This window comes from Ranitomeya variabilis, chromosome 4, assembly GCF_051348905.1.
Source record: "Ranitomeya variabilis isolate aRanVar5 chromosome 4, aRanVar5.hap1, whole genome shotgun sequence".
Lineage (NCBI taxonomy): Eukaryota > Metazoa > Chordata > Amphibia > Anura > Dendrobatidae > Ranitomeya > Ranitomeya variabilis.
In genome coordinates this window covers 195,771,052-195,786,109 of record NC_135235.1, presented here as the reverse complement: position 1 = coordinate 195,786,109, position 15,058 = coordinate 195,771,052, and the positions used below count along the sequence as shown (strand labels likewise).

General features: G+C 44.6%; 1 protein-coding gene across 1 annotated transcript in view; it reads right to left on the bottom strand.

Moving 5' to 3' along the window:
* Positions 1–15,058, bottom strand: part of TMEM150B (transmembrane protein 150B) — a 125,432-nt gene that overhangs the window by 8,191 nt on the left and 102,183 nt on the right. Inside the window, exons 4-5 of the mRNA XM_077259542.1 lie at positions 11,608–11,667; positions 6,838–6,905 (exon numbers count right to left, since the gene is read on the bottom strand). Coding sequence (XP_077115657.1) covers positions 6,838–6,905; positions 11,608–11,667 — 128 coding nt within the window. The remainder of the gene's footprint in view (positions 1–6,837; positions 6,906–11,607; positions 11,668–15,058) is intronic.

Genomic DNA, 15,058 nt, shown 5'->3' with positions numbered 1-15,058 from the left:
CATAGCTGAACCGCAAGCGTCATTTCCGGTGGCGCTAGTGGTGTAATCGGCCATGCGCCCGGGTTGGAGTGCATAGCTGAACCGCAAGCGTCATTTCCGGTGGCGCTAGTGGTGTAATCTGCCATGCGCCCGGGTTGGAGTGCATAGCTGAACCGCAAGCGTCATTTCCGGTGACGCGTGAAAGTCTTATTTCCATAGCAACGCGCCATGAAGGCAGATCCTCCCTAGAGGCGTGCTAGTTGCTACGTGACTGTTGGAGTCCAGGTACACGCGCTGTCTAAAGCTGTGACAAGCTAAACCTTGCAGATAGCGTTACCACAGAAAAAGGGAAAAATATATAAACCCTTATTTTATTAGTGAAGCCCCAATTGGGGTACAACAACCAATTATTACTGGAGGGTTAATTCCCAAAGATGCAAAGATCCTATCTACCTCCTAAATAGGAGGGAGGATCACAGAAACGGACACATATCAGCTAAAAAACGAAAGGAAAAAAGAGGCACTGAGTCAAGTGAAAGCTATATATAATCCCTACCAATGGTAGAAAAGAGGGAACAATAGTTCGTTCTAGAAGTCCAAATCAGGACATAATAATGAGTACATCAGAGAGATGGAGGGGGAGAGGGGGTATCTCTAACGGACATAAGGATTGGTGCATAGAAAAATACAGATGGAAGGATAGAATTATATGTGGCACCCATTCTTGCCCTAAGGTGCTCCTAATACTCATTGCCTACCTATCATATGGAGGTTGGCACCCTAGGACAGAAAAAACGCAAGAATGGCGCCCCCATTCAACGACGGCTGACCCTGTTAACAGCCCTATTATGCCCTAATGAGAGGGAGGAAAGGAGGGGGAAGGAAGAGCAGAAATATATAGTGTATTTAATTACTTGATCTAGCTATCCAAGAAGCAGCTATATGTCAAAATTTCATTTAGACCTCTTGGTGTTTGTGTCTTGAGGCGGAAGATCCATTTGGTCTCACACTGTAGTAGCAACTGATCCCAGTTGCCTCCCCTCTTAGGTGCACCAATCCTGTCAATCCCCATAAATTTTAACCCCCGACTATCACCATTATGTTCGGTATTAATGTGTCTAGCCAGGGATGTATCTCTTTTTAGAGCAATATCTCTCAGATGTTCACCCACGCGTCTTCTAAATTCGCGTATAGTTTTGCCTATGTACTCCAATCCACACAAGCAAACTGCTCTATAAATTACTCCTTTTGATCTACAGTTTATAAAGTGGTAGATTTGGTATTCTCTCCCTGTTACTTCACTCACAAACTTGGATCCTACTGCAATAACCGGGCATGCCACACAGCCACTGCATTTATGGCAACCTTTAGGCGGATTCGGGAGCCATGTATCATTTATTGGTGGTGAATAGTGGCTGTGTACAAGCCTATCACCCACCGATTTACCTTTTCTAAAAGTGATTCTTGGGGAATCCCCCACCATCTCTCCAATGTCCTCATCCATATTTAAAATAGGCCAATGTTTTTGCAGTATTGACCGTACTTTCTGAGCCCCATTGTTAAAAGTAGTGATGAATCTACAAGTAGGAACTTCCTCCCTTTTTAGAGCTGGCACCAGTAAACCATTCCTATCAATCCCCTTGACCTCATTATAAGCCTTCCTTAGGACACCATCAGGGTAACCCCTGGCTAGGAAACGAGTCCGCAAATCATCTGCTTGTATTTTGAACTCCTCATCCGAGGAGCAATTGCGCCTCATTCTTAAATATTGGCCTTTAGGGATGCCTCTCCTCAAAGGTATCGGATGATGGCTATCCCATCTGAGGAGGGCATTTGTTGACGTCGGCTTCCTATAGGTTTTAGTGTTTAAATAACCATCTGGTCCCTTCTGAAGGGATAAGTCCAAAAATGATAGTTGGTCCTCATGGTATTCAAAAGTAAAGGACAGTCCCAATTGGTTTTCGTTCAGTTTCGATACAAAATTAATCAAAGATGTTGCATCCCCGTTCCAAATTAACAGCACATCGTCAATATAGCGTGACCAAAATCCTATATTGACCTGTTCTTCCACAAAGGACTCCCCAAAGACTACGGTTTCCTCCCACCAGCCCAGGAGCAGATTGGCGTACGCGGGCGCACAGGAATTGCCCATAGCGGTGCCCCTGAGCTGGTGGAAGAAAGAGCCGTTAAAAAGGAAGAAGTTTTTAGTCAAACAGAACTCAAGTAGATCCAAAATCAACTTATTGTGTCCAGCATATTGTTGGCCTCTACTTCCGATGAAATACTCCACTGCTCGCAGACCGTCACTATGTCTTATAGAGGAGTAGAGTGCCTCTACATCGATACTACAAAGTAGGGCCCCTGGTTCCAAAAATAAGCCATCTATTTTCCGTAGCAGATCCATTGAATCCCTTGTGTAAGAGTTCAACGAAGACACAAACATTTTCAAAACTTCATCTAAATAGATTCCAATGTGATGACACAGGCTATTGACTCCTGAGACAATAGGTCTCCCCCTAAGGGGGACCAGGCCCTTGTGGACCTTTGGGAGGCAATAGAAGGTCGCCACTACTGGGTGCTGTGGAAACAGGTAATCAAATTCATTTTTGTCAATCAAACCATCACTGAGACCCCTATCCAAGATCGCCTTTAATTGTTTTTTGTAAAGTGTAGTAGGGTTTGAAGAGATTTTTTCATAGTTTTCTAGGTCATTGAGGATTTTTTCACACATCTCAACATAACCTTCATGACTCATAATTACAGTATTTCCCCCCTTGTCTGAGGGTTTAATTATGATCTTGGGGTCCTTCTCTAAACCCTTTAGTGTTTCCATCTCCAATTTGGACAAATTGTACTTTCCTTCTGTTGGTTTACCTTCTAATTTTTCCAAGTCTCTAGTGACCAGCTCTTCGAAGATATCTATTGCAGATCGATCACTTTGTATTGACGGCATCTTTTTACTCTTATTTTTAAATTTAGTAAACGGCCCCTTACCCGTATTTTCCGGGATAGAATCTGCCAAGTCATATAAAAATCTAACATCTGCCAATAGGGAGTCCGGTATATCCATATCTCTACACGTCCGTTTGTCCTCTCTAATGAAGGACTTTCTCCACTTTAATTTTCTTGTGAAGAGATGTAAATCCTTAATACCCTCAAAAGATTGATAATTAGAAGTGGGTATAAAATTGAGACCTTTGTTCAAGATACCAATCTCTGAGTCGTTGAGGTTTCTTGAAGAGAGGTTAATAACTTGGGGGGCCTGGGGTTGTACTAATTCCCGTTGGGGCTGGGTCTGTTCCTCAGAAAGTATTCCCGATCTAAAAAACGAGCCCCACTAGGTCTATCAATAGGGCGCCCCCTCTGGTTCCCCCTTCCTCTCCGTTTTCCTCTTGTATTTCTTGGCCGTGTATCAGAATCAGAAATATCGGTATCTGTGGAAGAGATATCAGTCTCATATACCCTATTGGGTTGTCTATTTTGTGGAAGTTGATACGCTTTGTTCTCTTTAAACTCCTGCAAATCTCTTACAAAATTACGATGTTTTCTCTCTTTAAGGTGAAACTGATATCTTTCCACAGAATTTTGCAATACTGTTTCCTTTGAGGAAAAGTCAGGTTCTGCCGAAAACTTCTTAGTGATTTCTATCTGTTCTCTGAGACAATCATTCAGAGTAGACAAGGTTTTTTTCTCTTCTTCCAAGAGAAGGTTCATGAACCTTAGGGAACTCAGAGTGGCCTCTTTTTCCCACTGTTCGTTTAAGTTGGAATTTCTATACCTGAATCCCGGAAGTAATGTAATCCGTAGGTGGCGGGGTACTATGCCTGCTTTAATATAATTGTCAAGGCTTTGTACCTCCCACCAACTGCAGATTTGGTTCTTATAGACTTTGGCCAATTCTTTGAAGGCATTGTTGTATGTTGGTGTATATTTGGGCTGTACAAAATTCCGATCTGAAAAGACCTCTTTTGCCTCAGCTGCCCAAGACTCAGTGTCAATCCCCTTCGTTAGAAAGCCGGCCATGCCCTCCAAAGCAAATAGTAAACGAAGTAATTCCACCAGTCAAAAAAATCTAATTATAAGCAGGGTGTGACTAATAACTAAAATATAACTTTTAATAAATAAGTTTAAAATTCCATCCCATAAACATGTATTGGGTATATGAGACATGCGATGGTTGATGTGTTTTTTTATACTGAAATTCTCATGTTTTTGAGCATTATTTTCCCCTAGGAGATTTATAAAACTAAATAGAGGTGTTGAATCTCGGGGATTTGTGTGGTTTTACATTCTACTGAATGTGACTTTTTGTGAGTCCGTTTTTGTGTGTTTATATGGGTTGGTACTCCATTTTTAAACTTATTTATTAAAAGTTATATTTTAGTTATTAGTCACACCCTGCTTATAATTAGGTGTCTTCAGATTACAAGTTTATATCAATCAATTATTGTATTGTATTCCCTGTGGGACTATGTAAATAATTTTTCTATTGGACAGAGTTTGGATATCCCAGCCTTTTTGCACTCTGGTTTGCAGAACTGTCCTTCCAAAATTACAATATTGGGACAGTTGAAAAGTATGTGTTATGACCGTGGTTGTGGAACAACTGTAAATAAGCTAACACCTGGTTCTTCACTAGAGCTCCTGATGGTGTGGTTAGACTTGAGACCAAGTGGACGACAGGTGCTACTCCGGGACAGACCGCAGAGTCGCCGCAGCTGACCACCAAATGTGCAGGGAAGCAGGACCGGCCTGGAACTTGTTAGCAGGAGGTATACGGCTAGTAGACAGATGCCGGAACAGGCACAAGCAGGACAAGTACAGTAACACAGGGCGGCCACAGGTACAGGATAACAGGTGCGAGTTCACAGGTACAGGTTCAGGTGGATCAGTAACAGGACTATGCACAGGCAGGACGGGTTCAGGTATAAGTACAGCAGGATGGGCAGATCAGGTGCAGACAGGGTGGACTGGGTAAGGTAAATGGGATGGACAGGATCATATACAGATCACACAGGTACAGGAACCTCACAAAACAAGCTGGTGCAAAAAGACCAAAGACCAGAGTATAATCCAATTAATAAATATCTTTATTGTATATTACACAATCAATACTAAAATCTAGAAATGACTGGACACCAAGTCAAGAGGACCAGGCACATACATACACAATGCTAGCCCTAAGAAGAAAACGGTATAACCTCCATTATCACCCTGCCACATAGAATATTTAGGTACACGTCCTTACAGTAATCATGGCATAGGGGTGAAAAACATACCTATAAATAGAATAAAATACTAATAGCAACACTGTATTATACTATGGTGCGAGTGCATAAGTCAAATTCAATGCGACTCCGCCAAACTATCCGGCAACAAATTGTAAGGAAGAATATAATATACCTTACCAATGTTGAAGGCTGTTGTGCAGTTAATGCCCGGTCCCCGCCGCCCCAACGCACGTTTCGTTATGACTTCCTCAGGAGGCGCCTCCACAACATAGACAACATAGACCCCATCACAACATAGACCCCAATCAGGACAATAAAACATTCCTTATCTAAGAACTGGCCCAACATTTATGGACATAACTGTTTATCACTCATGGTAATTCTGCTTCATGCCACCTGTCTTATCCATGTTTTTTTTTTGTTCTGTGCTATGTTGTGCATAAATATGTGATTCTTCAGAATTTGTATTAGTCTATGCCTGATGAAGAGACCTGAGTAGTCTCAAAAGCTTGCAATTTGTTACCATCTTTTCAGTTAGCCATTAAAAAGGTATCAACCACTGAGGACTCTCAATTCTAAACAGTCATTTCTAGATTTTAGTATTGATTGTGTAATATACACTAAAGATATTTATTAATTGGATTATACTCTGGTCTTTGGTCTTTTAGCACCAGTTTGTTTTGTGGTATTCAATTTGTTATGAGTCATAATTCCTATATGTTATTCTGGGAGTTTTTTGAGTGTTAAGGTACAGGAACCTGACAACTGGGTAATAGGAAACTCACTGGTACTAACGTTGCTAAAGTACCTCCCACTTGGGGAAGGTGCCTTAAATGCCTAATGTTTCCCAGCCATTGGCTGGGAAATTTTCAGAAGAGAGCGGGCCCTAGGCATTCTCCCAGGAGACCTGTGCGCAGGCTCTGGGAGGAGAAAGAGATGGCGGGAACCGGAGCAGCATGGAGAAGAGAGTGAACATGATGGCGTCCCTGCTGAGAGGCGGAAGCGGACTCATGCAGGGGCTCTGGTGCTGTTCTAACAGTGTGTATGTGTCCCAGAAGAAAAGCCATTCCCAACCACCTTATCATGGTGAGAAAGCTGGCAATATGCTTTAGAAAGTTCATGCACAAGGCTTGGCTCAGAATGCATGTGTTCCTAATAAGAAGAGGAGAATAGTAGATCTGCAATTGGGGGACAGTCTTGATACCTCCTTACACAGCATGCCGCTCCAGCCTAGATTTCTGTGTTCTGGTGACATCCATCTAATGTGTACTAGTTGCAAAAGGAGCATTGCAGTATTGCTCTAAATGTGCTCGAAGACTAGAAATGTCCTCAGCAACCGGAAAGTTGACAATGGAAGGAATCTGGGGAAAAGTAAATCCAGTTCACTGAACTATCACTTTTTTGTTGTAGATGTGATCTGTCAAACACAAAATCTGCTCTTTTATCATTGGCTTGAATATACAGTATGTATTGCATTACGGAGCAAAAACCTAACAAGGGAACTGCATAAAAAAACTAAATATCAAGCCATCATAAGTAGGCAACACAGGAAACATACCATATAATTACGGCTACACATGAGTATGAATAAATAGCGGCTGCTAGATACCTGCTGAAAAATACTTACCCAGCATTGCACCTACATTAAGAACTTGGCCAAATATACAGCTCTGGGGAGGATATGAGCCGCATGCACTGTCAAGAAAAAAAAAGACCACAAAATGTTAAAAAAGCGCTTAAAATTTTGTGACTTAGAGGATTTTTCAAACTTCATATCCATCCATTGCTACATATACATTAAATGGAAGTATACTCAGGACTACAGAATAGGAGAAGGACTTGGGTATTCGGGTTACATGTAAGTTGAGCAGCAGCACTCAATGTCAGGCAGCAGCCGCAAAAGCAAACAAGGTTTGTGTGTGTATGAAACTAGAGATAAAATCACGTGATCCCAACGTATTACTACCCCTTTATAAATCACTGGTGAGGTCACATCTAGAATACGGGATCCAGTTTTGGGCTGCACAATTTAAAAAGGATATTCAGATGTTAGAATCAGTTCAAAGACGGTAACTAGATTATTACAAGGGATGGAGGCCTCATATGTTGAAAGGTTGGAAAAGTTGATCTTGTTTAGCTTAGAAAAAAGACGCCTCAGAAGAGATCTCATTTATATGTATAAATATATGTGTGATCTGTACAAAGGACTGGCACATGGCTTATTCCTTCCAAAGACCATACTAAGGACCAGGGGGCACTCATTACGGGTGGAAGAAAGGTGATTCCAGGAGCTAAATAGGAAATGGTTCTTTACAGTTAGAGCTGTCAGACTGTGGAATGCCGACCACAAGAGGTAGTAATGGCCGACACTATAACAGCTTTTATAGGAGGACTAGATGCTTTTTTCACAACAAATGGCAATGTGAGTAATAAATAATCTAGCAATGGAGAACATAGAACTGGTGGAGAAAGGTTGAACTTGATGGACCAGAGTCTTTTTTCAACCTATGTAACATCCTGGAAATCCCCTTTAACCTTGTATATTACTTATTAGTATTATATTACACCACAGAAGAACATAGCACTTTTTATAGTGTCCACATGGCTATATCTGCACTGGTATTATGGATAGTAGCCCCATTCAGTGATTAAACTGTATATCAATACAAGAGCAGATTGAGGAATAGGGTCCATCGTCTCTGACAAAATAAAGACTGTGACTTATGATAGCGCTGTCTACCACTAGAAGTAAGCAAGAACAAGTCACATGACTTATACAGTATAACCTCAGTTTTTCAGATTTCTGATTTTAGCAATTCAATAGGAGTCTTCATTGTTTAAAATCTGTTCCGGGCATGTAACAAGACATAGCATTACTCGTGTACTGACCACGGCAGATTGTATTTACTGGAAGTGAACTATAGCTCCCAACCTTTTTCTGTTTGTCTCTCCAGGTCTCGAGCTCATGACCTTCAACATCACAGGCAGGAGCTAGGCATAATGAGCCACAGGCTCCAGTGATATAATGGGGAGAATTGTGTGTACTTGATCTGTATTGCAGGCTCTGACTCCACAGGCACATTGCACTGTTATGCACAATGTAACAATGTATTTCTATTTGAAAGGATTGTAGAGGCAGAGAGAGAGATTTTTTTTCTCCCTGTAAAATTAACTAAATTCTAAGGCTTCTTTCACACTAGCGTCGGGCTCGGCCCGTCGCGGTGCGTCGGGCCGAGGTCCCCGACGCTAGCGTTGTCCCTGCTGCACAACGGGGGCAGCGGATGCATTTTTCCAGCGCATCCGCTGCCCCATTGTGAGGTGCGGGGAAGTGCGGGGAGGTGGGGGCGGAGTTCCGGCCGCGCATGCGCGGTCGGAAAAAGCGGACCGTCGTGAGCAAAAAACGTTACATGTAGCGTTTTTTGCTCCCGACGGTCCGCCACTGCACGACGCATTCATCGCACGATGGGTGCGACGTGTAGCAATCCGTCACAATGCGTCGCTTCATGTTAATCAATGGCGAAAAAACACATCCTGCAAACACTTTTGCAGGATGCGTTTTTTCGGCAAAACGACGCATTGTGAAGGAATGCAGTTAACGCTAGTGTGAAAGTAGCCTAAGGGAAAACTATTACAATAATGTCAATAATTTGCTTCATTAGAAAATAATAAACACTACAAATCAGCAAATAACAGGACATATTTGGTGTCCCTAAAATCCTAACGACTCGCACAACGCAGTGATCAGATTATTTACAGGGATCCATAAATGGCATAAAAAAAATTGATATTGTTTTTTCTATTAAACCTTTAAAAATGTTTTAATAAAGATGTAAGCTGAGGTTGTGTTCACACGTAGCTTAAATGCTGCATTTTTTCTGCACGAGTTTGCACCACATGACGCAGTAACAATCTCTGATTATTGTATCTTTGCTGTGCTTCTTTTATGCGTGTTCCCCCATATTTGATGCATGTTTGGTGCAGATGTGAATCTGCGTTTTTAATACCACAGAAAAGCTTTGATTCTGCTCTTAAAAATGCAACAGCATTTTTTTTTTCCCCTGAGATTCCACATAGAAGCCTATAGAGAAAAAAACGCACCAAAGCTGAACAGTTCAGCAGCGCACTTGGGCGCACCGAGGGTGGAGATTTCATGGAATCATATCCACTTTGCTTAGACATTTAGACCATGTTCACACGTAGTGCAAGTGCTGCATTTTCTCTGCTGTTTTTCTTTCATAGAAATTCAGCTGGGTTTAACTGTCCAAGTATAGTGGATGTCGCGCTGCCCGGACTAATCAAAAGCCGGAAGGTAAGAGATTCGTGGCCTCCTGTCCAGCTGCCAGGTACCACTAACCTAGACCAGAGACCTGGGAATCCATCTCCTCATCTCTAGTCCCAACTGTCCTGGATACAGCGGACAGTCCTGGGGTTCCGTCTACACTCTGCAATCTCACACATCTGAACTTGTACTTGAATCCAGACCTCTATGTGCTTTTTAAAGACTGCATAAGTTCTATATTATCAATAGGTGATTAGGTGAGGCTAGGATCTCACCGGCATGTGGAGCTTTTACGATCCATTAGGAATATCAAAAAAAGACTAGTCGGACAGGCCTGTCCCGCAGAGGCTTTTCCAGGCCCACTGCCAATGACCGGCAAGTCTCTCCCTGTACACGGCAGGCAGGAGAAGCCTCCAGGGACCAGCCTGTCCTACTAGTCTAGGTGTGGCCCAGTGTTCAGAGGCTTATAAAGTATGCAATTCTCGGAAACGACGTAGAGTTTCAGAGTTAAACATACATAATTGAAGTCATACAGCCAGTGCATGATACATGCTGCCCATGGATCAGTACGCACGTTTCCACTGTCTGTTTCCCTTTTACTATAATGGGGACCATTTGGGTGGCGATTATTTCACCAGGAAAAGTAGTGAGTTTTTTTTATGGTAAAATAAAAGAATTATCGACAGAGGTTCCTAACAGAGGCTCCGCCAAACAGATGGACCTAGCCTTAGTTCTAGTCTTTATTTATTTTATGCTTGCCTGAAGAAGAAGCAGGAACTGAAACAAATAGCAAAGAATGTTTTTAAAACCTACTTTTCTCGCTCTGGATTGGACATTCGTGAGCAGCGCTGTAAGATCACCCCAACCAGAATCCTCCCTCTTCAACATGTTCTGGGTCCTGTGGGGGATCCAGCGGGTGGAGCAGTGGCCCTATTGATTCACACGTTTACCACATGCTTGTGCCTGGATGCACAGCCACTAAAGGTGAGCCTTTGTCTAACCTTTATCAGTGGTGGTCTTGGTTGATGTGCATAGGTTACGCTTTATTTCCTTCTTTTATATAGTCTTTATTTTAGGAGAGAGTATGGAATTCCAGCTTTTTCTTTTACTAAGGCCTCTTTCAGGTGTCCATAATTCTCCCATGGGTTCTGTGTTTTTCATGGATAGAACATGTTCACATTTTTCACACATAGCTCTGCAGTGAGATCAGAACTAACACAGTACCTGCAAAACTGATCTTTGTCTCATTACAAACACATTTGCAGCAGCAGTTGTCCTCTCTCAGTGCTTCACCTTCCATCTCACAGGCAGCCTGTGTGTGGGAAGGGCAGTACCGCAGCACTGACAGCACTGTGAGAGGACAACTGCAAGTGTGTTTGTAATAAGACAAGGTTCATCTCTGCTGTACTGTTAGTTGTAATCAGACACAGCACTACAGCCGAGCAGACAGCATTATGAGAGGACAAGCGCTGGTGCAAATGTTTGTAATGAGACAAGATTTAGCTTTACTGTACTGTGTTAGTTATAATCACAAACAGCTCTGCAGTGAGATCAGGAGAGCAGGCTGTCAGTCATTATATTTCTCACACTGGTAATGCCATTTTCATTTATAATAAGCTCTGGAGGCAGATAATCAGGGAGACCTATGTCCGGCCCATTGATCTTAACAGCTCATTTACATGTTAAGAAAAATGTGAATTTCTCTGGAATGAGACATCAGATCACAGATATCAAGGTATCATTTTATTCCACTTTCTATGACCTACATGCCCATATAGATGGCTGAAAAGGCTGATCCGACTGATAGATTATCTTTAAACCCACTCATTCAAGTGAATGGTTGCATAAAAAAAAAAAAAATATCGGACACAACTCAGATGCCATATGTGTCACCCAAGTGCTGTCTATTTTTTCTACAGGCCAGTTAATAGGGGAAACTTTGAGAAAACTTTATACGTTTTTCATTCATAAGAGAAAAATTGGATGACACACGGTTTGTAAAAACTGATTAAAATGGATCCAGCCCATTTATGAGATAAAAATTCCTGACATCTGAATGAGGCCGATCCCTGTGAATTATTCATAAGTCTTTGATACTACATATAAATATATAATCACCTGATATAAGGAAAACCCTCTTCCAGGTTGACTGAGCCATTGGACACGGCCATTGCATATCTGAGAAAGGAATAAAAACATGAGAACCGAACAAAAACAAAACTTCAAGATTGAAGAAATTATCTAAGGAATGTTAGAGTGTTAAGATGGAATGGGAAAGACTGAAGAAAGAAAGGGATAGGAAGAGCTAGAGTATAATATAAATTGGTGATAGTTATAGTACTGATTGGTTCCACAAACAAGATACTTAAGAAAAAAAGAAGAACTGCAGACCAAAAACACAATATCTCTTGTATCTCTTGTCGCATCCCTTCTCGTACAGACTTGAGAACGCGGAAGGGAGGTTGTCGCAGGGAGGTCTGATCCTGGGTCTCAACCTTGTGTTGTGCCAGGCAAGTGTACTCTGGTCTCCCCGAAAACATTCTCTGTCGCTGCCTCAACAATGCCTCTGCCTGCTCTCTCTCCCGGGGACCTAGGTCTTCACCCAAGTGTACCTGGTCCCATGTTTTAGACTGAGTCCTTTCCCCTAAGACATCAGGCAAGGGAAGTCCGGCTAAATCCTCTGCTTCAGGTGCACAGATGGCCACTACCTCTTCAGGGCGCTCCCGGTAGGGCTTCAGCACATTCACGTGGAACATGCGGATAACCCTGGGGTCGTCACAATCGGCGACATTATAGGTGGTGTCGGGTATTTTCCCCACTACCTGGTTTGGCCCCTGCCATGCAGCTTGGAACTTGTTCTGCCTAGTGGGCTCTAACACCAGGACCTTCTGTCCTATTTCCAAGATGCGTTCTCTGGCCCTCCGATCGTACCATACGCGCTGACGCCGCTGGGCCACCTGCATGTTCCCACATACAGCCTGGGTCAGCTCCTGTAGGTGGTCCTGGAATTCCAGCACATAGGGTACAATAGGTACCCCCCTCTATGATGCCCTCCCCTTCCCAGTGTTCTAGCACTAAGTCTAGGGGTCCCCTTACCTGCCTCCCGTCTACCAGTTTGAACAGGGAGAACCCCGTGGATTCTGGGGGCACCTCCCGATAGGCAAACAGGAGGTGTGGCAAGAATTTCTCCCAGTCCCTGTAGGTCCTGGTAAAAGTCCCAATGAGTTGTTTTAACGTCCCGTTAAAGCGTTCACACAACCCATTGGTTTGCGGGTGGTATGGGGCGCTTCTAATGTACTTTACGCCGCACAGCTTCCACAGGTGGTCACCTCTGCTGTAAACTGGGTACCTTGGTCCGAGATAATCTCCCGGGGAAATACAACCCGTGAGAAAACCTGGAGCAGGGCAGCCGCCACCGTCTCTGCCAGTATGTTAGGTAACGCAACCGCCTCTGGATACCGTGTGGCATAATCTACCACTGTCAATATATACCTTTTCCCTGATGGACTGGGTTTGGCTAACGGCCCTATCAGATCGACCGCTACTCGGCTAAATGGTTCCTCCACAATGGGGAAGGGGCGTAATTTGGCCTTGCATCGATCTCCCCTCTTGCCAATGCGCTGGCAACTGTCACAGGTCTGGCAGTACTGACGAACATCATAGGTTACCCCCGGCCAAAAGAAGTTTTGTGTCAGACGATGCCTGGTGCGACTGACGCCGAAGTGCCCGGCCAAGGGTATGTCATGAGAGATTCACAGTAACTCCTGCCTATACTTCTTGGGAACTACCAGCTGTCGTTTTATAATGGGGCTCGTCCCTGTGTGGTGCTGCTCTGTGATGCAGTAGAGGAGTCCCTGCTTCCATACAAAATGCTCCCCTCCTGTGCCTTCCCACGATATCCCTCCAATGAAGGATCCACAAGTAACGCCCTCTTAAATTCAGCTGGGGTGGCCCAAGAAATGTGTCTGGCTATGGTAATACGTGTAGGGCTGGGATGTCTTACCTGGGCCTCCTCTGAGTGTGATTCCGCCTCCGCAGCTCGAGCTTGTCTCCGGGTGGTCACAGGATATGTCTCAGCCAGAGGGGCAACCGAGAAGGCAGACAACATGGGCCCCAAGTCATTTCTCAGCAAGACGTCTGCAAGCAAATCCTCCATCAAGCCGACCTCAACAAGGCCATCCCCGACTCCCCAGTTCAGGTGAATCCTGGCAGTGGGCAGTCGATGTACGGCTCCATCTGCTACACGGACTGCCACTGTCCAGTCCGTCTTCTCTTGGTCCCAGACGAGATGAGGCTTCACAAGGGTCAAAGTTGCCCCGGAATCTCTTAGTCCCTGCATACGTTTCCCATTAACCCACACGACCTGTCAATGCTGTTGTCGATTATCTGCCCGGGCTGCCTGCACGGGGTCTACTTCATGCAGCACTTCCCCCATCTCTTCCACCCCCTGGTTAGTTGTAGCCCCCAATGCCGGGTCAGCTTCGCCTTGGTAGCAGTGTACAGCGGCCCGGCTGAAGGAAGCTGTTCCTGCCTTTGGCCACTGGGTATGCTGAGTCCGGTTGGGACATTGTCTTTGCAGGTGGCCCAGCTGATGGCAGGTGTGGCATCGCGCCCCAGGGGGACTGTGGTAGGCCGGGTTTTTAGCTGGTCCCCCTACAATCTTCTGTGGTTTGGGGGTCTTTGATCCGGACAACTGAGGCCTCCGGGCATCATGATGTTCATCGGCCAGACGAGCGGCCTCCTTAAGAGTCGTTGGCCGCCTGTCCTGAAGCCATTCCTGTGTCTCGGGGGTTAGTCCATTAAAGAATCGTTCTAACAAGAAGAGCTGGAGGACGTCCTCCTTAGTGGTTGCTTGGCTCCCTTGTACCCACTGTAGCAGTGACCGCCGTAATTTACAGGCCCATTCAGCGTGGGTATCGGTTACTCGTTTTATAAGTCCGCGGAACTTTTGGCGGTATGCCTCTGGTGTCAGCGCATACCGGGCCAAGATCACTTCTTTGATCTGCTCATAGTCCATACAGTCCTCATCAGGTACCGTGCGATAGGCGTCCGCTGCCTGGCCTGTCAGCTTGCTGGCCAGAATCTGAACACGTTCCTCCGGCTTCACTTGATGAAGGGCACACTGCCGCTCAAAGTCCTGCAGAAAGTCATCAATGTCTTCCTCTGCCTCCCCCAACTGTCGGAAGGCATTATACTGGACCTTTTTGTGGCTTACTGTTGAAGGTACCTGGGTGGAGGCCAGAGCTCCCCCTGCTCGCTGACTCTCCATCTTGGCCAGCTCCACTTTGGTCCGCTCTGCCAACTCTCTCTTAGCTAGCTCTATCCTGGTCCACTCAGCCATATTTTCCTTCAGATCAGTACGCACATCAGCCATCACCTCTCGTATGATCTCTACTGCAGGGTTTGGGCCATAGAACGCCAGTCTGTTCTTTACCTCCCTCTGGAATTCAGTCTCCTCCACGTTCACATTGGGGGGTGCTGCACTGTCATGTTCCATGATGGCTGCTATCAAATCCGCTTTTGTTTTGTTGCTGGCGATTAACCCTCGGGCTTCCACCAGATCTTTTAA